The sequence below is a fragment of the Marmota flaviventris genome, chromosome 4, assembly GCF_047511675.1.
Source record: "Marmota flaviventris isolate mMarFla1 chromosome 4, mMarFla1.hap1, whole genome shotgun sequence".
NCBI classification, from domain to species: Eukaryota; Metazoa; Chordata; class Mammalia; order Rodentia; family Sciuridae; genus Marmota; species Marmota flaviventris.
The window spans coordinates 28,633,288-28,657,476 of NC_092501.1; the positions used below are offsets into that span (position 1 = coordinate 28,633,288).

At 34.4% G+C, this 24,189-nt stretch overlaps 1 protein-coding gene across 3 annotated transcripts in view; it reads left to right on the forward strand.

Annotated features, from left to right (window-relative positions):
• Hpse2 (heparanase 2 (inactive)) overlaps positions 1-24,189 on the forward strand; it is a 664,554-nt gene that overhangs the window by 67,010 nt on the left and 573,355 nt on the right. For 2 of the 3 annotated variants that reach the window (XM_027930190.2, XM_027930191.2), the window contains exon 3: positions 15,615-15,776. The exons of the other annotated variant lie outside the window; for it this stretch is intronic. In XM_027930190.2, coding sequence (XP_027785991.1) covers positions 15,615-15,776 — 162 coding nt within the window. The remainder of the gene's footprint in view (positions 1-15,614; positions 15,777-24,189) is intronic. 3 annotated transcript variants of the gene reach the window in all.

Below are 24,189 nucleotides of genomic sequence, written 5' to 3' on the forward strand. Positions count from 1 at the left end.
AGTTTTTTGGGCTTATAAATATAGAATCATGTTGTTGGCAAATAGGGATATTTTCATAGTTTGAGCTTTTTTCTTTTCATATCCCTTTAATTTATTTTCTTTCTCTCTCTCTCTCTCTCTTTTTTTTTGTCTAATTGCTCTGACTAGAGTTTCAAGCGCTATGTGGAATAGAATTGGTGAAAGAGGGCATTCCTGTCCTGTTCCAGTTTTTAGAGGGAATGCTTTCAATTTTTCCCCATTTAGAATGATGTTGATTTTCCTATGTTGAACCAACCTTGCATCCTGGGAATGAACCCCACTTGATTATGGCACACTATATTTTTAATATGCTTTTGCATGTGATCTTTCAGTATTTTGTTAAGAATTTTTGCATCTATGTTCATCATTGATATTTGTCTGAAGTTTTCTTTCCTTGATATGTCTTTGTCTGGTTTTGATATCAGGGTGATACTAACTTTATAGAATGAGTTTGGAAGGGTTCCTTTTCATTTCATGGAACAATTTGAGGAGGACTGTTGTTAGTTTTCCTTTGAAGGTCTGGTAGAACTTGGCTGAGAATTCATCTGGTCCTGGGATTTTCTTTTTGGAAGTATTTTGATTATGTCTTCAATTTTATTGCTTGAAATTTATCTGTTTAAATTTTCTATGTCCTCCTTATTCAATTTGAATAGGTCATATGTCTATAGACCTATAGGAAATTTGTCTATGTCTTCAAGATTTTTTATTTTATTGGAGTATAGATTTTCAAAATAGTTTCTGATTATCATCTGTATTTCAGTAGTGTTCATGGTGATATTTCCTTTTTCATCATGAATTTTAGTAATTTGAATTTTAGTAATTTTTAAAAATTTTTTTAGTTGTCAATGGACTTTATTTTGTTTATTTGGCTGAGAATCGAACCCAGTGCCACACCTGCTAGGCAAGGACTTTATGACTGAGTCACAATCCCAGCCCAGTAATTTGAGTTTTTCTCTTTTTCTTCATTAGCTTGACTAAAGCTTTATCAATTTTGTTTTTTCAAAGAACCAGTTTTTGTTCCACTGTTGTTTTGACTTATTTCTGGGTTTTGTTTCAACTTCATCTTTGATTTAATTATTTCCTTTTTTCTACTGCTTTTGGTGTTGATTTGGTTTTCTTTTTAGGGCTTTGAGATGTAAAGTTAGGTTATTTATCTGGTGACTTTCTATTCTTTTAATGAATAAGTTAAATGCAAAGAACTTTTCTCTTAGAATTTTGATATGTCACTCTTCTCAGGTACCTCTGAGTATTTTTAAATTTCATCCCTGATTTCTTCATCTATCAATTAGTTATCCAGTAGCATATTACTAGTAACAGGTATTAGAGTAGCTTCTATTTTTATTTTATCATTAATTTCTAATGTTATTCCATTATGATCTGATAGAATGCAAGATATTATCTCTTTTTTTTGTATTTGCTAAGTGTTGCTTTGTGGCCTAAGATGTGTTATATTTTATTTATTTATTTTTTAAAAATATGTACTTTTATTTTTAACCTTTGTTTTATTTATTTATATGTGGTACTGAGAATCAAATCCACTGCCTCACATATTAGGCAAGTGCTCTACCACTGAGCTACAATCTTAGCTCATATATTGTCTATTTTAGAGAAGTATTCTTGTGCTGCTGAGAAGAAAGTGTACTCAGTCATTGGTGAATGAAATATTCTATATATGTCTGTTAATTCTAAATTATTAATTGCATTTTAAAATTTTTTAGTCTTTATTTAGTTTTTGTTTGGAAGATCTATCCAGTGATGAGAGGCATATTGAATTCACCCAGTATTACTATGTTGTGATCTATTTGATTCTTGAAAATATGAAAGGTTTTTTTAAATGTATGTATATGTTCCATTGTTTGGGGCATAAATATTTAAGATTTTTTTGTTTTATTGATGTATAATTCTGTTAAGCAGTATGAAATGTCCTTCTCTGTCTCCTCTGATTAACTTTGCCTTGATATCCACTTTATCTGACATGAAGATAGAAAAACCCTTGCTTGTTTACGAGTTCCATGTGAATTATATATTTTTCCCCATCCTTTTACCTTCAGTCTGTTGATGTCTTTGCCTATAAGGTGAGTCTCTTGGAGACAGCATATTGTTGGGTCTGGTTGTTTAATATAATTTGTCAGTTTTTGTCTTTTTTAGTTATGAGTTTAGGCCATTTACATTCAATTTTATTATTGAGAAATGATTTTTATTCCATGTTGTTTTGACTTATATCTGGGTTTTAATTTGAATTTGTTTCTCCTTTGATGGGCATTTCTTCTAGTGTAGTTTCTCCCTTTTCTGGTTTTCATTTTTATTTTTCATTTCTTCATGAAATATTTTATTGAGTCTGTTTTCTAGAGTAGGCTTCTAGTTGTGAATTCTTTTAACCTTTGCTTATCATGGAAGGTTTTTATTTCATTGTCAATTCTGAAGCTTAATTTTTCAGGGTTTAGTATTCTTGGTTGGCATCAATTTTGTTTCTTTTGGTACTATTCCAAGAAGTCCTAACTTTGAGGGTCTGGGTTATGAAATGATCTGAGATATGGATTGGTTTCCCTCTAAATGTGACCTGTCATTTTTCTCTGCATTTACTCTCTTATCTCTTTGTTGGAGTGATCAATTATTGCCTGTAATTGCTCTCTTATATTATTTAGTACTTTGCAGATCATTTTAATTATATACATTCTGAACTCCTTCTCTGACATTTCTTCTACTGTACTGTCAATGAATTCTATTATTGTAGCATCTTGGTTTTTTGGGGGTATTTTCTTCCCTTGTTTTTTCAAGTTGTTCATGTGTCTTCCTCTCTAGCAGTATGGATCTGAGGTATTAGTTTCTACACTATAATCTTGTAGTGTCCCTGTAGGTTACCAATACCTCACCTGTGATATAGTAAGGCCTGCAGGGACCTTGGTGATGGTCTTCCCAGTCCTGGCTGTTGTCTCTAGATGGAAGCGGGCAGGGACAGCCACAAGTTGGTAAGTGGATGGCTGCAGCACTGTCGGTTTTCTCCTCCATGCGTAGGGCCAGGGTTGGTCTCCTCCACCTCCTCCACGCATTGGGCTGGGGTTGGTCTCTTGTCATCCTTTAAAATTCTATACTTATGGGTTGAGGTTTTAGCTCAGTGGTTGAGCACTTGCCTCGCATGTGTGAGGCACTGGGTTTGATCCTCAGCACCACATTAAAAAAATAAATAAATAAAACAAAGTTATCATGTCCATTTACAATTAAAAAAATGTTTTAAAAATTTTATTCTTATTCTATATGTTAGGTGTTTTCATAGTAACATGCCTTGGTGTAGGTTGCTGTAATTTTGTATATTTGGGGTCCTGTATGCCTCCTATATTTGATTTTCCATTTCATTCTTAAGGTTTGGGAAATTTTCAGATATTATTTGTTTGAAAAGACTTTGAATTTCTTTGCTTTCTATCTTTCTCCAAGACTTCATCTACCCTGATAAATCTTATGTTTGTTCTTTTCATGTTATCCCATATTTCTTGGAAGTTCTGTTTATGGTCTCTTAACATCCTTCTCCATGGTCAACTCTATTCTTAATATTATATATTTTGTAATCATTTTTTGAAAGTCTGTCTTCCAAGTGGTCTAGTCTGGTGGTGATACTTTCCAATGAGTTTTTAATTTGGTTTATTGATTCTTTCATTTTGAGGATTTCTGCTTGATATTTTTTTTTTCAGAATCTCCATCTCTACTTCCTGTATTTTCTCCCTTACATATATATATATTTTTTACCTTGCAGATAAATTTATTATGAACATTCTAAACTCCTTCTTTGACAATTATTCCACTATGGTGTCAATGTTAATGAAGTATTTTGGTTTGTTTGGGGTGATTTGTTCCCTTGCTTTTTCATGGCCTCAAAACCATCTAACAGTTGGTTTTGAGGCCATAGAGTTACTACCCTGAGGACTTACAGTGTCCTTGAAGGTTTTCAGTATTTCATAGTTTAGGGGGAGAGAGATAATAACAACAACCCGCGCAAACAGTTTACATTATTAAGCCAAATAGTTCTTGCTTTGACATCTACAACATTGATTATCACAATAATCAGAAATTATATGATCAGTTATTGCTCATGGTAAAAACAGTAAGTTTATAAAAGGGTTTACAATTTCCAGTGGTGAACAGGGATATAACCGAAGTGATGTAGGATGTGATAATTACGAGAGAGGAGAGAAAGTAGAAGTGAAAAGTTAAAGGAAGAGTGAAAGAGACATCAATAGATTGGTTGTTAGCAGAGGAAAAGAGAGAAAGAGTTGAGGAAACAGATAAGTGAGAGAAAATAATGTATAAAATAAAAATTGAAAAATAAAAAATAAATAAAAGAATTTAAGAACAAAATTGATATAAATTTATATCTTAGTCTTCAAAATACTGATTCATGAAAAATAATTGCCTTCAAAAAATGTTATACATGGGAAAAAATAAACAGATCTGAATATGTATATGTATCCAGTTAAAGATAGACTTCATTAAAAGGATAGAAGAAGAGATTGGGGGATAGAAATGGGTTTGTAGATTCAAGAGGTGAGTAGGGCAAATGCAGAGGTGACATAGAATGTGTTTATGAGGGTAGAGAAGAAAAAATAGAAGTAAAAGAATTTAAAGGAGGAGTGTATGGGAGAACAATAGAGTTTGGCTGTTAGCAAGAAAAAAGAAAGACATAGAAGCAAAGGAAAACAGTGTTGTAAAAGAAACAATAGAAAAACAATCCAAAATATACTAATTAAAAACCTTAGGCCTCAAAAAACAGAGTTCAGAAAAATAAGTACCTTCAAAAAATGCTAAAAATGAAGAAGCAGAAACAAACATATATGTGTACAAATGTATAAGCGTCCATTACGTATCAATCAGTACATTCAAAAGCAAAACAAAACAAAATCAAAATAACAGAATAGTCAATGAGAGTATGAGCAGTTGTCTGTGCCAAATCGTCTTTCCATGTCTCAGCTTCCCTTCTCAGCAGGATGGTGTGAGGAGCTGTGGAAGATACTTCTGGCTTCACTTCCTGGGTATAGTTGTGGTGGGTTTGTAGGAGATGAGTTTCTGCAAATGAATCTTCCAGGGGTGGGGATTAGATCTGGTATTGTCCCTGGTGTTTTTGTTGTGTGGGGAGTTTTCAGGCTGTTGTTGAATCAATGTACTTCTAGCCCTGGACCCCACTACTCTCCCCAGGGCATCATTTGTGGGAAGGAGGAGTTGGTCCTTCCCTGGTTCTGTTGTTTGGGAATACTGCCCTTTTTGCCCTCCCAAGGACTGTTTCCAAGCACTGAGCTCAGTCACTCCACCCATTCAGATTCTCCCTGTTGCTTGGTCCTGCTGCTGCCATGTTCAAGGGAGCAGGGTAGGACTGGCTTTCTCTAACCTCTCTTATCTCTATTACACCCAGACAAAGTGATCTCTGTGCCAGAAATTCTCTGCGCTAGAGATTCTTCTGATTTGCTAGGCTCAGTTTAGATCTCACAGTTGGTGTCTGCTGAATTTATGTATTGGTTTTAGCCCTGAACCCATGTATCTAAATTCCTGGTCTGAGTTGGTGCTGCCATTGCATGGAGGTACCAAAATGTCTCCAGCTTAGGCTCCGGTGCACCGCAGGCAGTTAAAAGTAGACTTCATTAAAAGGATAGTGACTTTCTTCACAGTTTAATGAGCCGAATAGCCCCTGAGTTGGCCCAGGGCAGGCTGGCCCTCCAATCCTGGGATTCCCCAAGCTAAGGATTTCCCAGCAGTTTTCAGTCTTTTCTGACCTTGAGTATTAATTTTCCCTGCTCTTGCCAAGAGCTCAGCTCCAATTCTGTTTCTTGTTCTTATCTTATGTACCTAAAACTTCCTAGTCTTCCAGGCTGTCTGTCCAATATTGAGTATCAGTGAAGTGCTTTTTTCACTCTCCTCACAGAGTACTAGTTTTCTCATTGTTTGAGTCCCAAGTCACAGAGCTGTAAGAAAAGCCGTTTCCTCCTAATCCACCAGCCTGCCCTGAATCTCTTTTTTTCTTGGCATCTCAAATCTACTTCTTAGCCCATCTGGTGCATTTTTCATTTCAGTTATTCTACTTTTCAACTATAGAATATCCATTTGATTCTTTTTAAAATGTTTATATTTTTAAATTTTGGTTTTCTATTTATTGAATCATTTTAAATTTTTCCCTCATTAGTTAGTTAAGCATGGTTTATTTTATTTTTAAAAATATTTTAGTTGTAGATGGACACAATATCTTTATGTATTTTTCATTTAATTTTATGTGGTACTGAGGATTGATTTATCTACTGGACTCACCTAGAATTAGTTCTATTAAATGCATCTGTTCTTAAGCATGGGTCAGCCCCTGACTTAAAATTTTTTTTTTTTGGCATGGATTGTAATATTTTAACTGAACATGTTGAAAATGTCATAGGCAACCCATTGTCTATTTTTTTCCTATCCCATTGTTGTTGTTTTGCTTTTTCTTTAGTGAATTACTTGGATTTAGTATGCCTTTTCTGTATTTTTTTTGTGGTTTTAGAATTGTAAGACTGAACAAGAGTTGTAAACTATATTCTTTACATATTTTAAAAATTCTTAATTTTACTTTAAGTTTGGCTTCCTATGGTTTGTTACTGAGTCTACAAGATTAGTGATCAACAAATGAGTGTTCATATATTCTATTTCAAACACTTTGAGCCCAGAAGGCTTCTACTCTCTACTGATGAATATCTGTGTGGTAAATACATTCAGTTTTATGGGGAATTTTATGTCTTCTTCAGTTTTTACCTTAGCCCTGGCCTCTTGGGTTTCCCCTGTTTGTATAAAGTCTTTCTGTTAGTCAGTTATGTGTGAAAAACTTAGGTTAATCTCCCCAGTGTGCCCACAGTCTTCTAATCATCCAAGGTTGTATGGAAAGTTTATATAGCTTCTATACCTTTCAGAAAGTCCCTATTAAAATGTTTGGCAGGCCTGTCAGTTTGTTGATTGTCCCAAGTAGAACTACAACCTTAGGCTTGCACAAGTGTGGGATACTAACCGTGGCATAACTCATGAAAAGATTTATGGAAGAAATAATAGAGAATGAAAATATAAATATTTTCATACTTACATATACAGAAGTATTTATAGACACTAACTTGATTCTAGGATATCGACTTTGGTGCAAGATACTCTCTTCCTTGTTGTCTCCATCTGGGTATATGTCAAGTCTTTTGGCATCCTTGGATTATATATCAGGTGAGATCACAGAGAGAGAGGGAGAAAGGAGTATGGATAGCTTTATATTTGGGCCAAAATGTAGAAGTACTTTGATTACAACAAATAATATAAGCAAGAGGGGAGAAGTGGTAGGGTGAACTATTAGAAGGTTAGTGATAATCCTGGTAATCAGCTTCCCAGTTTGATAGGCCAGGAAAGGAACTGAGACTCAGTTTTAAATGTTGAGTCTGTAGTTTTATTTCTATTTGGTAAATTGGTTAAATTCACACCTAGGTCTTCTGGTTTTGAGTCTTTATTCTTTATTTTATATCTAGTAAAGAACACAAGAAAAGCACAGATTTTTCATGGAGACATAAAACAAGAGTTAAAAATGACCTATAAGAATAATCATATATACCAATAATTACTTTTTGATATTATAATTATAGTAATATAGTATTGTTAACAACAACTAAAGCATGCTTAATATGTTTTTGCTACTATGATAAGTTTGCTACAAAAAAGTTAGTCATTTAAATTTTTTAAAATCAGGAAAGGCATTGAGAGAGAGACTCAGCTCGTGTTGTACAACTGAGGTCCAAACTTTGTCTGAATTCAAAACTTTACCTTTTAAAATTTTTTTAAGTTGTAGATGTACATATACCTTTATTTAATTAATTTATTTTTATGTGGTGCTAAGGATCAAACCCAGAGCCTCACACTTGCTAGGCAAGCACTCTGCCACTGGGCCACAACCCCTGCCCCAAAACCTTACCTTTAAACATCGTGCTATCTTGCCTCACATAATAGTACCTAACCCTGTACCTGGCAGGTATGTATGCATGTATTTATTTACTTATTTATGGTACTGGGGATTGAACCCAGGGGCACTTCACCACTGAGCTACACTCCCACCCCCTCTTATTTTTTATTTTGATACAGGGTCTTGCTAAGTTGCTTAGTCCCTTGCTAAGTTGCTGAGGCTGGTCTTGAACTTGTGATCTTTCTGCCTGAGCTTTCCGAATTGCTGGGAATATGGGCATATGCCACCTTTCCTGGCCCTGGCAGGTTTTAATGTCTGTTGTAGAATCATTTTATTGTACTTGTGTTACCTAATCTCTGCTTGAATATCTCTGTGGATGGAAAACTCTCACGTAGCCCTTTTCCTTATCTGATTGTGTCTTTTATAAGATTTTCTCATGTGGAAATAAAGAGCCTGTTTATTCTTGTGTGTTTGGTTGTCTGGATATACACTTGATTGAATTACCCCTTCTGAATGAAACAAGTTGCCTTTTTCCCCCCCTTGATCAGGATCAACACTTGGTTTTTTCACCATTTTAAAAATCAAATTTATTTCCCATGTTTATGATTTTCTTTCAGTGCACTTGAGATAATCATTCTCTTTTTGAGACTATACAGCTAGAAATAGATATAATTCCACAAGTAGAATTAAAAAAAATTTTGTTTTAGTTGTAGTTGGACACAATACCTTTGTTTTATTTTTATGTAGTGCTGAGGATCAAACCCAGCCCCCACATGTGCTAGGCAAGTGCTCTACTTCTGAGCCACAACCCCAGCCCCGCTTCCACAAGTAGAATCATAATAACAAAAATAATAGCTACCCTTTATTGGTTCTTAATATGTGGGATGAATAGTGCAAAATTCTTTGTGTTTTTACAGTAATTTATATGAAGAATTTGAGGCTTAGAGAGATGTTTTAATCTACCCTTTCTATGACAAATAAGTGACCACAAAGACAGAATCTGAAGCAAGTTCTGCTTGCAATTGAAACTCTTCACTATGTTGCAGTTGGCTTGCATTGGATGCAGTACCACTATGTTGCCTCTGGTATTCTAAATGTTCTAGTTCTATTAACTTATATTAAGACTGTGTCAATCATTTTGGTGATAGTACCATAATACTGACATATTAAGGTCATATACAACTAAATCCTACAAATCTTAATAAGATCCTAAATATATGAGCTTCTATTTTTTTCTGACCTTCCCATCTTATCTTTATATTTAATTTTCAATATAAACACAGTGCTTTATTCCATATTTTTATTGGTGCATTATAGTTGTACATAATGGTGGGATTTGTTGTTACGTGTTTGTACATGCACATGATATAACAATATAATTTGGCCAATATCATTCCCCAGTATTTTCCCTGTTCCTCTCTTTCTTCCTTTCTCTGGTATCTACTCTACTAATCTCCCTTTGATTTTCAGAAGATTACCCCAACTTTTTTTTTTCCTTTTTTCTCTCTAGCTTCCACATATAAGAGAAAACATATAACCCTTGACTTTCTGAGTTTGACTTATTTGATTTAACATAATGGTCTCAGTTTCACTTATTTTCCTGCAAATGACATAATGTTCTTTATGACTGAATAAAACTATATTGTGTATATATATATATATATATATATATATATATATATACCACATTTTCTTTATCCATTCACCCATTGATGGACACAGCTGATTCCATAGCTTGGTTATTGTGAATTATGCTGCTAACATGGGTATGCATGTATCCTATAGTATGATGACTTTAATTCTTCAGGATAAAGACCAAGGGGTATTATAGCTAGATCATATGTTGGTTCCATTCATAGTTTTTTGAAGAACCTCCATAATGATTTCCATAGTGGTTATGCTAGTTTACAGTCCCACTAACAGTGTTAAAGTGGTCCTTTTTCTCCATGTCCTCTCCAGCATTTATTATTGTTCATATTCTTGATGGCTGCCATTCTGACTAGAATAAGAAAGTCAGTTCCCGAATAAAGAGCTTAATGATGCATTTCAAGGCCCTTGAAAAATAAGAACAAATTCCAAAACCAGTAGAAAAAGGAAGGAAATAATTCAGATCAAAAACAAAATCAATGAAATTGAGAATTTAAAAACCACGAAGGATCAAGGAAACAAAGAGTTGTTTCTTTGAAAAGATAAACCAAATTGAAAGCCCTTAGCCAAACTAACAAAATGAAAAGGAGAGACAGCTCAAATTAATAAATTTGAGTGTAGTTTTAATTTGCATTTCCCTAATTGCTCATGATCTACTGAATTTTGTTAAAGACTTTCTCTACATCTGTTGAGATGATTATGTGATTTTTGTCCTTAATTCTATTTATGAGATTAATTACCTATACTGATTTGCATATGTTAAACCATTCTTGCCCTCTTGTGATAAAACCAACTTGGTTGTGATGTAAAATATTCTTATATATTGTTGGATATGATTTGTTAATATTTTATTAAGGATTTTTACATCTAACTTCATCAGGGATATTTGTCTATAATTTTCTTTCATTGACGTGTCCTTATCTGGTTTTGGTTATTAGTTTGGTACTGGCTTCATAGAAGTGTTCCATCCCTTTCTATTTCATGGAATAATTTAAGGATAATTGGCATTATTTCTTCTTTAAAGAGCTGATAGAATTCAGCTGAGGATCCATCTGGTCCTGGGTTTTTCTTTTTTGGAAAAAGAATTATTACTGCTTCTATGTTAGTGCTACTTGTTGGTCTGTCTAGGTTTTCTGTTCTCTTAATTCCATTTTAACAGTCATATGTGTTTATATGTATCTATTTCTACTAGGTTTTCCAATTTGTTAGACTACAAGTTTTCAAAATAGTCCTCAATGATCTTTTAGATTTGTGTGATGTCTGTGGTGATTTTTTCGTTTTCATCTCTAATTTTATTAACTTGAGCTCTTAGCAGTAGAAGAAAGGAGAAAAAGAGAAATAGAAGTCAAGCCAAACAAAAATATACAAACCCAAACCTGTAACCCTCCAGACAAGGAAGAAAATAATAACTTTTGTAAAAAAAGAAAAGCTAAAAATGAAAAAAGAAACATATATGTTTATATGTATTTATAAACCAGTTAGCACAGCAAGAACACACACACATACACACCAAAAAGAAAAGAAAAGGAAAAAAATGATTATTAATGAAAAATTAAGGAATAGTCTCCACAGAGATGGTCAAAAACAGTCAGTGAGAATAGATGGTCATTATCTGTGCCCAACTGTGTTTTCCATTTCTTGGGCTACAGAGAGAGAGAGAGAGAGAGAGAGAGAGAGAGAGAGAGAGAGAGAGAGAGAGAGAGAACGCACACACACACACACACACACACAAGGGCTGGTGGTTGTTAACCTCTTCTTCTGTTTGTGTTGCTCACTAAGCTGCCAGCTGGAATAGCCCCCAAACTGAAGCTGGTTGAAATAATTATCAGGTTCTCTCTTACCAGTATAAAGTAGCATGGAACGGGAAATACTGTGGATTGAAGTTTTGTCTGCATGGATGAGATAGATGTACTCCCTTCGTGGGGTTGTTGCAGAATTCTATGAGGGGAGTTCTGGAGCCTGGGGCTTAGATCTAATCTGGCTTTAGGGACTTTGTTGGGTGGTATTTGCTCTGGAGAGATTATAGCAACACATTTCTAGGGACAGGTAGGTTCTGATCTTTGCTGGGAGTGTGGATCTAAGGGATGTCCCAAGAATTCTCCTTGAGGGGCAGGTGAGTCAATCTTTCACAAGCTCTGCTGTTGATGCATGCAGCCTCCCCAGACTTTGTCCCTCAGTGGATTCACACTTACCTCCTTATTTTTCCTACCCTTTTTGGGTGATCATGTGAACTGCCAAACTTTAGAGAGAAAACAAGTTATTCTTTTCTCTTACTTGAATCCGACTGGGTTCTCTGTGCCTGTTTCACTCATGTTTTCCTGGGTATACCCTAGGCCACATGGTATGCACTTGCTGGGAGACTATGGCAATGTTTGCTATGACCTCCCAGGTTTTCTGCAGTAGTAGTCTAGAGTGTGGCTTCCTCAAGATGGCTCCTGCTGTTGTGGGATAGATGAGGCTGGACATTGAGGAATTAGCAGAAAGCAGGTTTATTGGCTGCAGCCAGGTCCAGAGGGGAAAAAGGCTTTTGCTACAGTCAATCAGTCTCCCTGAACTCCGAGTTCAGAAAGTTTCAGAACTTTATATCCAGTGTACAGGGTGAAGGCCTCAGAGTCTCACAATCTACAGTTGTTTACTCCAAAGCAGCTTTTTTCCACTGTTTAGGGTATTGAACCCAGCCTGGAAACAAGAATGCAAATGCCTCTGTGGAAGCCTTGGGTTAGTCTTTCTTATCATGTCCTGCTTCAGCAATACACTTCCCACCTGAAAACTCTATTGCAGAAATTCTTGCTGATAGTCTAAGAACAACAGTTATGGTGAGGGTCTCTGGAGAAGCTTAATTAGGATTTTCTGGGGAGAAAGGGATGCCACTACACTTTCTTATCTGTTTGCTTGCCATTTGAGAAATAGAGAGGGCTTTTCAAACATCTGCTTGCTATACAGCCCCTGAATCAGCTAAATTTTGGCTATTTTTCTGATCTACAGATTTTTCTGTACCAAATCTGTTCATTGTATTTCTCTCTCTGTGTTCTCTCTTCCCTCTGTGGTGAATGAGTACCACTGCTGCTGTCTCAGCTGCTATTGCAATGACTTAGCTCCAGAAACTCTTCTTTAGTGTTCACTCAGTGCACCTGAATTTCTGAGTCTCTAAGGCACTCTGTCCAATATTGAATTTTAGTGAAATTCCTCTTTCATCCACTTTTCTGAGAAGCAGTAGTCCTGTTGCTTGAATTTGAAGCCACAGAACAACTGAAAATGCAGCCTTCCTCTAATCCACCATCTTGAATCTATAAATGCAGCAGTTTGTATTCATATCTTCACCTTCATTTTGAAGATTTCATCCCAAGGTTCAAGGTTACCAAGATAATTTTGAATTTTGAGTCTTTCATCTATGATATTAACTCTTCCTTCAGATATATGACCATGTACATCTTTGATAAATATCCTTGCTTTGTGTTTATGTAGTCTTTGATACAATTTCAAACAGGTAAGGTTGAATAAAGAATTTATACAGTATATCTGTTTTCTTTCCAAATGTTTTTGAAAGGTACTTTTCTTAGATCTAGAACATATCTTTGACCATTTTAGTAATTTTCTTTTCTTAATATTAATGGTATGATAATATTGGCACTTTATTCAAGATTCTGGTTGGAATGATGGTGAGATCAGTTACAATTGTTGCTTCCTATGTGCTCTGAGCAATACATTTATTAGATGGGAAATAGAGTTTAGATTTCTATCAGAAGATACAAGGATAATTGATATTCTTCTTCACCCTTTATGATTTAGTGTAATTTTTGTACCTTTTCTAAGAAACATCATATACATTTCTTTCCAGATAGTCTGATATACTTTTATAATAATATAATTCAGCTTTTCTTTTTAGTTCATCACTTTTGTTGTTTAATATGATTCCAATATTAAGCTCATGAACTATTAAAAAGGAGTAATTTCTTTTTTTCCAATTTTTATTGTTATATTATAATCATGTACAATAGTGAGATTTATTATTTCATATTAAAAAATGTACATAACATAGTTAAGCAATTTTATTCCTTAATGCCTTCCCTTTCCCTCTCCTCTATCCTCCCCCATCTGCTTGCTCTACTCTACCAATCTCCTATTGTTGTTATTTTAATTTGTGTATTATAATCATATATATGTATGGTATGTTCATACATAGATATAGCATAATTTGGTAGATTTCATTCCCCTGTACTTCTCCATGCCCTCTCCTCTTCCCTCCCTCTTGTTCCCCTTCCTCTACTCCATTGGTCCTCAGAAAGGAGTTACTTCTAAAAGAGCACTGGACTTCTAAAATTCCCATATTTGGTTATTGACCAGGCTGTGTGGATTTGAACAAGTTACTTAAGGTTTATGGATCTGTTTCCTCATATATAAAATAGGTATATTATTATTATTATTTATTGTTCAGGATTACAAAAACAGGTTAGGATTTACAAAGCAGGTAATTGACAATTAGTGGCTTATGTGAATAGTGTTTGTCTCATATAAAAAGAAATCAAGAGATGGACAGTCTATTTAATATAGAGATTAGAGAATTTAGGCTCTTTTTAATGTATATATTTTTAGTTGTATATGGACACAATGCTTTTACTTTATTTATTTATTTTTATGTGGTGTTGAGGGTGGAACCCAGTGTCTCACAAGTGCTAGACAAGAGCTCTACCACTTAGCTACAACTCTAGCCTCAACTGTAGGCTCTTTTAATTTTCCTGTTCAACATCTATTTTAGTCAGCTTTTTTTTGAGTTTCTGGGGCCAATGAACCTGATGAAAACAATTTTAAGGAGAGAAAGTTTATTTTGAAACTTATGGTTTTAGAGATTTCAGTTCAAAGACAGATGGCTCCATTCCATGGGTCTTGAGTTGAGGCATCATGGCAGAAGAGTGTGGTAGAGGAAAGTGGCTCAGGATATGATCAGGAAACAGAAAGAAGGTCTGCCCAACAAAGATAACATATATACCTCTAAGGCATGCCTCCAGGACTACCTCCTCCAACCACCCTACCTGCTTATTGATTCCACTATCCCTATTAGGGGATTAATTCACTGATAGGGTTAAGGCTCTCATAACCCAATCATTTCAACTCTAAACTTTCTTGCATTGTCTTACACATGAGCTTTTGGGGGACACCTCACATATAAACCATAAAAACATCCTTAGCATGTAGTTTTTTGGGTTCTAGCTTCTTGAATCATGGGCACAAAATGCCTAGTAAAACCCTGGTCCTTATGTCTATGTTTCATGTATAAAGAATAGGAAGAACTAAAAAACTAAAAGACTTTTCTCTTAGTGAGGCTCTGACTCTTAATTTGGCAAGGGGGGTTCCTCTTTAAGATGTATTTCTGTAACTCACTGGCCAGAACTATGTAGCACAGGCACACTTTATTTCAAGGAAAACTAGGAAATTGTACACTGTACTTTTCAGTGTCTAGACTAGAAGAAGGCAAGGAAGAAGGGATTGTGTTTACAGTTTGGGTCAGCAATGTCTGTCACTTTCATAATATTTTGATGATGAATATGATGAGACAATCTAATTAAAAAGTTTTATAAAGGTATAATCTAAATACACTATTCCTTTTGCCTTCTGTTGAGAGGAAATGACCTTCATAGTCACTAGTATTCAAAGTTGTATTATTATTCTCCATGAAAAAAAGGGGAAATGATATTAAGAAAAGGGCCCTGGAGATAAAAAAGTCTTGGAGGTGAGCTAAGAAGGAGAATGTCTGAGTAGACTCTTTAATGAGGTCAGAGAGAGCTAAGAAACAGAAATCTCCAAAGAATTTGTAAATAACCAGAGGAACTTTGAGTATGTGTCATGGAGTTGAAAATCCTGCAGGGTTAATACTTCTGCATTTCTTTAGTTTGATGAAAACTCTTGTAGCTTACAAATTGTGTTATTTGGGGTAAAATAAACCTTTGATGTATATATATATATTTGTTTTATTTTAGATTTTGCTTTTGTTGCCAGTCTTCTTTCTTTCTTTTTGTAGACATTGTTCGAAGTGATGTTGCTTTGGATAAACAGAAAGGCTGCAAAATTGCTCAGCACCCTGATATTATGCTGGAGCTTCAAAGAGAGAAGGCAGCTCAGATGCATCTGGTTCTTCTAAAGGAGCAATTCTCCAATACTTACAGTAATCTCATATTAACAGGTAAGGCAACTGGAATCAGCTAGAATCTTAGAGCATTATATATTGATGATCTTCATCAGTTAGCAAGTTGATGCTTGGGGATACTAGTGTGGGATTCAGATGAGCCTACATCTGTCTCCACCCACTATATCACATTTTTAATTGTGGTGATTCTTGTCTTTCTAAAACAAATAGTTCTTATAGTTTTCAGATGTATTTTGGCTTGAAGTTATGGACGATTCAGCATGTGTTTTCTCAAAAGACAGAACCAATGACAACCTTGAAGACTTATAAAAATATGACTTTCTAGATGTGTGCCAGTAGATTTGAGAAAATTACTAAATTTGGTATCTTATAAGAAGCAGTTATTTTCCTCTTTCTGTGCATGCCCTTTGTATGAACCCAGTGAATATAAAGATGAAATGTTAAAGAGATAATAATCTTTAGGCAGAGCTGGGAATGTTCTATTCCTGATGGTGTTTGAAAATATTTGGGGAATTTGATTTTTTTTTAACGAGTAAAGAGGCTATGAGACTGAGTCATATTCCCTTACTTCTTAGTTCTAGGACGGAAGTGCCTATGTATCAGAGCTGCAAGGAGAATCAACTTTTGGCAGGGTTGTCTGCAAACTTTGCTAGTAAAGAACATGCTTAGTTGCATGTCTTTATTAGGCTTTGGAGAAGACTATAGTAACAGATTTGAATGTGAGAATCATTTAGAATTTGAGATAAACTAAAAAGAGCAGTCCAAGTTACCTCCATCTTTTTTTTTTTTTTTTTTTGAGAACATGCAAGGCAGATCTACATATTGATCTGAATGAACTTTAACAGGTCAAAGGCATGTGTTTTGCCTTGTTTATGAATAGTTTAAAAACAAAACAAAAATAGAATGTCTGATAGGCTATGAACATTCACACTTACTTGATTTGTGAACTCTAAGTTAGGAAAATTTTAACTTTTTTTACAGGCTTCCTGGCATTTCACCAGGAATTGCTGAGTGGCAACCAAATTGTTTTGCTTTTGAAAAAGCACAAGACTCTTCCAACTTTTCATCTTGTACCTGGTGGAAAACCCAACAGCATGAGATGAAAGCCAGATTTAAATGTGGCTTTGGTGAGCAGAGAAGAGGATTATGGATTTCATAAGTATAGGCCCTGTTTTTTGCTCGTTGATAGATCATTAAGGAGGGCAAACTTAAAAGTGATTTATGGCCAATGCATATATTTCCCTAAATTGGTTAGTGAAACTGAGTTTAAGTTTAGATGTTTGGGAAGAACAGATTTTTCTCCAAGATTCTTTACTCTACCTCAAATGTATACATGTATATATGTTTACTATTCTCCAATTCAGGGATTGGAAATGACACATTTTATTTTATTTTAATATTTTTTGACATGTATTAGAGGGGTCATACCCTGTGTTCTTTAATGTGGCATATAAAGAGCTTAGGGTAATTCTAACCCTAAACTGTGGATCCAGAGTATGGCTTGAAGGCATATTATCTTTGAAAACACAAGTGTTCTATTGAGTTCAATGGAATCTTTTCTAATTCTCAGTAACATAATCCCTTTGGATGTTTATTCACAATTCAAACTGTTGGAATCAACATTGTCAACTTTTACCCTGACAACTTGCTTACTTTCTACTAAACAAACTTACCCTAGAGAAGAGCCTCTTTCCTGCTCTTACTTCTCCCAAGCTGCTTCAAAGAGTCCTCAGGCGTTTTCCACATTTTTCACCCAAATGCCTGTGCAGAGTGGTACCTTGCAGCAGACAGAGCATTTGGTATGCCCTGGTTTGTTTACATGAAAGTTCAAAAGGTTTTGGTTCCAGGTGTTGGGAAGACATGGAGTCATTTCAGTGTAGCACCAATGGTAAAACTATTTTAATGTCCTTTAACTAAGTCTTTGATTTTACACAGTGTGGTTTTCTAATTGTTATGAAGTTTAATCCTTGATTTCTTGTATAAATCTTGAGAACATGGTCTCCAGACAGCTAAACATAATATTTAAACATAACTAAACTAAGTTTTGTAAATATTTCCCTTTTCGGTGATGAATGTATATTGGTAAGGAGGGTGAGGTTGAAGGGGCAGGGACCTCAAACGAAGTGACTTTCTTTACCAACACATTTAGAACACCTACTCTAGGATTTCTACTTGGTGATGATCTACTTATTTTGTGTAAGTCTGGCATAATGTGTGAAATATTTGCAATGAAAGTATTTATATGGGAATATGATGAGGAAACTGGGTCACTAAAATCTAAGAAAACATGAGTTTTTCAAACCCTTCTTCCCCCCTAACCTAGGTATTTACGGAATTTCATATATATGAGGAGAAGTGTGTGATTGTTTCCTGGTCAGCTTGAGGCATATTCTTTATTTTTAAGATGGGCCAACCAAGATTCCAATATAGTAAAAAAATTAATAATGTGTTTGCAATGTCAGATGGTTAAAAGCATGTCCTCCACCTCACAAGCAACTCCTCACTGTTAGGTGTCCCACCCTCAGCTGACATGACTCTCAGCTGCTGAGGTCAGAAGCATGTGTTCAATTCTACATTTTAACTAATAATTCCTTTTAAACAGATAAGGGCAAGTGATATTCCAGCCTTAAAAGTCTTCTAACCACTTACAAAAAGGAGACAATTCTATAGTCCTTGGTGATAACCTAGTTAATAGAAAGTAATAAAAAAATCCCAAACTTTATCTTATTGAAATATTTCTTTTTACATCATATTTTTTAGAAAAGTAGATTGTTTTTATGTGTTTCTACATGGTTTTAGATTTGTTTTAATGTTCTCATGTGAATGATTTACCTGGTTTTAAAAATAATATTAGATTCACCTAACTTAGGGAGTTTTTGAAATAAACTCTAAGGTTACCGGAAGGTGATGGAACTACTGGAATTATTTTAAATGGCTATGAGCCATGTGCTGCACTTTTCACGCTGACTTGATGGCATGGATATGTATGCTTGTCCTGAAGATCCCTGAGTATGAGAGTGTTGTCCCTGTGCATGTCATTAAAAGAGTGACTAATGAAAGGGAGAACTGGTGAGAGCCTTTAAGAAAGAACAGGGATCAGATGTCACACACCTCTTCATGTTATCATGATTCTTAATACAGGAATGCTCTATAAATTTTCTGAAAATGTTACATACATAATGAGTGAATTCACTTGAAGACTACTTTTTAAGGGATAGTGTTGATGTTTTTTTTTTTTATAACTTTTACAGATTCAGATTCAGTTATTTGTCTCCCCTCCTCCTCCCTCTTTTTCCCTTTTTGAAGGTATACATTGAATTTTTCTGAGTGATCCCTGTACCATAATCAAAGGGAAAAGATAAAAGTTAAGTCAGCCTTAAGGGGAATTAAATTTTCTAGGATTTTTGCTTAGAAATTCTAGAAATTTAGAAATTATATTCCTGGAGGAATAGTATTCTGGATAATATGTAGAGCATCTTAGTGAATTACCATGAAATGAGTTTTTTTAAAAATATTTTTTTCTCTGTGAAGTTATCTAGTTAGCCTCTGTAGCCAGGCAACTTGAAGCCAGTCATTATAAATGAGTGGCATTATTCAAGACACATTTTATTTTGTCATGTTATTGGTTGCCACTTTTGGTTTTATACCTTTCTTCAGTCACTAAACCCTCAACTAAAGTGATAGTCCTAAAGTTGGCTTTCTGTGTAACTGTAGCATATGAATTGAATAAGAGATTGCACTTCCCTGTTGTGGCCCATTCTGTTAACTTCAGTGAAGCAAAGGAGCTCTCAGTTGTGTAAAAACTGTTCTTTCAGTTTGCACAAAATAAATGCTCAGGTAACTAACTATTTCTAGCCATGCCTAAAGCTGCAGTAGCCAACCCAGGACAAAATCTATTTTTGACTAAAATTCCTTCTTGGTAGCATCTTTTGTGATTATCCCAAACTAAAGAGCTCTTTTCTTCATTTTCACTGCATTTACCAATTGTTTATGCCATTACGGGCAATTGGTGGAAGTGTAAAATAATTTGTCAATGCATTTTAATTATGTTTCAGAATTAATTTTGTTAATGGTTTGAAAAACATCACCTCCCTTCTTTGATTGACTCTTATTAAAATGAGTTCAGTTATTGTTGTTCTTGAGATCTTGGGAGATCCATCTGCCTCTATATTTTACTAATTTCCCTACTTAAGTGAATCTACTGTAAACTTATCTGCCCAAATTATATCATTAAGTATTCTATATTTTTTTCTACTCTATCCCATATGCTTGGATCAGTTTCATGTCTCCCATTTGCCAAGTTTTCTTTTAGGGTCATTGAAAGCCATTTTAAAATCCCTTCATATAGTAACATCACATCTTAAATTCACGTGAGAGGACAAGGAAAGAAAGTATATTTGCCTATTAACATGAAGCCAGGTGGGTGTGATTGGATGTGTAGCAAAACCAAAACCTGAGGATAGCAGAGTTTTTAATATCAGTTTTTTTCCCCCATGGCATTTACTGCCAACTTTATCAAATAAAATAAAATAATGTTTAAAAATGACCTTGAAAAGTGATTAGTCTGTAGCACTGTGGGCATTTATTTGCATGTTTATCAACATTTTATAGAGGGATGTGAAGTAAAGTACCAAAGAAAATCTTCTACAGGGCTAGGATAGGTATATGATATATATCATACATGTATATATACCATATACACTGGGAACTATTGATGTAAGTTCTGAAGTTCAATGGTTGGAGAATCGGAGCTCTGATGTCCAAGGGCAGGAGAAGAGGAATATCCCAGCTCCAGGAGAGAAAAAGAACAGAAATTGCCTTTCTCTGCTTTCTTCATTCTCTCGAGGCCCCCAGCTAATTAAATGGTGCCTGCCCACATTGAGGGCAGACCTTCCCCACTTAGTCTAGTCAGACTTACACACCAGTCTCCTCTGGAAACACCCTCAAAAACATACCTTTACGAGTTCTCTAGTTACTTTTTAATCCAGTCAAATTGACACATAAAACTAACCATCACACCCTCTATAATGTGATATATTTTATAAGTAACTTAACAAACAAAATCTTTGTATTAACACATTCTTTATAAGTACTAAAAATAATCATCCTAACTCTTCAAGCACACTTGATGGGAATTTGTACTTTTGAAGTAATGTATACATATATTCAGTCTCTCTGAATTCTGATTGTGGTTCTGATTTCACAATTCTTGAATAAAAATTAAAGATTTCATTTTAAAGTCTGGCTAAATATAAGTGAATTTTCAGGATCTTTATCCAAAACAGTGATTCTCAGGTTTGGGAGGATAAAGGCTTCTTTATTAGGGATCAGGAGAAGGAGCTTACTTTTGTTGCTGCTCATTTTCTGCCTGGCTGGGGAATGAGTAATCAAAAAAACTGGATTTAATTTGCAACAGTATTTACTAAGTGCTTACTGTATACCACTATTTCCTGCTACCACTTACAAGTCAACCTTTGGGTACTTCCTCTTCAGACTTCCTAATGCTATTTCCAGGTCAGTTGTCCCCTTCCATCAGACCCAAGCCCCAGCAAGTCTACCCACTTTTGGATATTGGCTTATCTTCTCCAGGCCAAGCAGTTATGGTCAGCGTGTCACTGGCTCTGACATCCAAATTCTTCTTTATCTTGATAATTTGTTTCTTTACTTACTTTTCTCATAAGTAGGAGCTGAGAGGAATGGAAAACTGAAAGGAATTCTCTCATCCAAACTCTTCTGTACTAAGTGTTTAATTAAACCTGTAGAATTATAAGCATGAGACTGATTTTACAAAGCAAATGGTCTTCCTGTTCCCTTTTTCTTTGTTATAGAAAAAAAATTCCCCCAAAGTATATGTCACTGAATTTACCTGAGAAGTGCCTTTGTCTTAGAAATTAACTTTTCTCCCCAGTCATTAAAGTAATACATGCTCATTGATGAAAACTTTTGAAATGCTCAAACTTAGAGATAACAAATGATGTTCAGTCCTCTGTAGCAATAGGTTCCATATCCACAGATTTAAACTGTGAACTGAAAATATTTTAAAAAATTTTGTCTATACTGAAAAGGTGCAGATTTTTCTTGTCATTATTCTGGAAACAATATAATGTAATAATTATTTACATAGGGCTTGTGATGTATCAGGCATTAGAAATGTATTAATCAGCTTTCAGTTACTATAACAATACGCCTTACACAAGGTACTTAAAAGAACTTTATTTAGCTCATAGTTCTGGAAGTTTAAAGTCCAAATGGAATTTTGCAGGCATAGTGGTAAGGGCTGCCTCTTGGCTGAGTGACCTCATAGTGGATAGCAATGGCAGGAGCATATGCAAAGCAATAATATTACATATCAAGTTAGGAAGCCAGGCAGGGGGTGGGGGAGAAGTGAGTGGGGCTACCCTTGCTTGCTTCATCATACTCCTCTCACAAGAACTACCTTTATTAGGGCAGGTCCCTCACTCCATGGCCTAAGAACCACTCACAAGACCCCACTTGTAAAGATTCTACCACTTCCCAACATTATTTACTCTGGGGTACACTTGAATCATAGCAATAAGTAATGTAGAGATGAAGATGATTAGATGATTTAAAGTATTTAGGAGATTGTACATAGGGTATATTCCATTTTCTATAAAGGTCTTGGGTGTCTATGATTTTGGTATCCAAAAGATATCCTGAAAACCAATGTCTCATGAATACTGAGGAATGAGTAAATATGTATTTTTATATATTTAAAATATAATTAAAATATTATATATCTAATTCCTAATTAAAATTCTGTGTTGAGAAATCCCCATCTTAGAATTCTTTAAAAATGCTCTGAAGGCCATGTGATATTCTTTGTTATTATGCTAAGTGTATTTTTAAATGATATTGGTTTTTAATAGTTTACTTGTATGATATATAAAAGTTATGTAAATTCATTGCATAAATCAAAAAAATATAAATCATCCCAAATCCGATTACTGAGAGACTGACTGGCATACTTTATGTATGAATTTTAGCATACTATAACCTGTTTATTAAAGGATAACTAATTTATATGTATTTAAATTATATACAGTCATATACCACATAACAACATTTCAGCTGATGATGGATCACATATATGATGGCAGCTACACCATATAGCTGAGGTATAATAGGCTGAACCACATAGATTTATGTAAGTACAATCTGATGTTTGTTCAATGTGAAATTACTTGATTCATTTCTCAGAAAATATTCTCCTCATAAATGATACAGGCCTGTACATATTTAAAATATAAATACAGTTTCAAAATTTAAATTATTCCATGTGGAGAGTTTTAAAAAAATTTTATTATATAGTTATCCTAATTTGTTATACATGACAGTAGAATGCATTTCAATTCATAGTATATATATAGAGCACAATTTTCCATTTCTCTGGTTGTACACAAAGTAGTCACACCATTTGTGATGTAAATAGTTTTTGATGGTTAAATAGCATATAATGGATCTTTTTTTTACTTTATCAAATGTTTTAAAATTATTAAAGTCATAAATATTTAGTTTTAGTAGTTAAATAAATAATCAGAGATAAATAGAGAAAGTAAAATAATTTCTTTCCCTAGACTTCAGTTTCTGCTTCTAAAAGCCAACCATTTTTTGATGTTTATATGTCCACACTTTAAAAAAATATTATAATATCAATATAATATAATTATATTATGTTTGCATGTAATGGTTTAAAATTGTTCTTAGTGAAAAGGATCCAAATATAACCATTATTTTATAATATTTTTCCCCACATATATCATGGCATATCATAGGCATCTATCTAGGTCAATTCATATAGTTCTAACTGCCCCCCACCTTTTATTTTTGTAGTACTGGGGATTGGATCTATGGTTTCTCTGTCAGTGAGCTGTACCCCAGCTCTTTTAATAATATTTTGAGACATGTTATTGCTGAGTTTCCGAGGCTGATCTCAAACTTGCGATCCTGTTGCATCAGCCTCCTGAGTTGCTGGGGTTACAATCATGTACTGCCATGTCCAGCAAACTCATTCTTTTTAATGATTTACATTATATTCTATATAGTTGAATATAACAATTTATTTAACCATTTACCTATTATATACATTAGTACATTATTCTCTTCCTTACTCTTCACACATTTATGTACATGCTTATTTTAGTAAATTTCTCACAGTGGGATGTTTGATTCAAAAAAGTGTGTATTTGAAAATTTTATAAAGTCATATTTACTGAGGCATAATTCAAATGCAGCAAAAAGTAATTTTGACATATGTATATTCTATATAGTTATGTAACCCACCACCACCACCATAAAGAAATAGATTTGTTACCCTAAAATGTTCTCATGTTTCTCTTTGCAGTCTCCTCATACCCATTTTTTTCCTGCATCTGAACTAACATCTGTTCCTAAATGTTATGTAAATGGAATGAAAAAGCAATGGTCATGT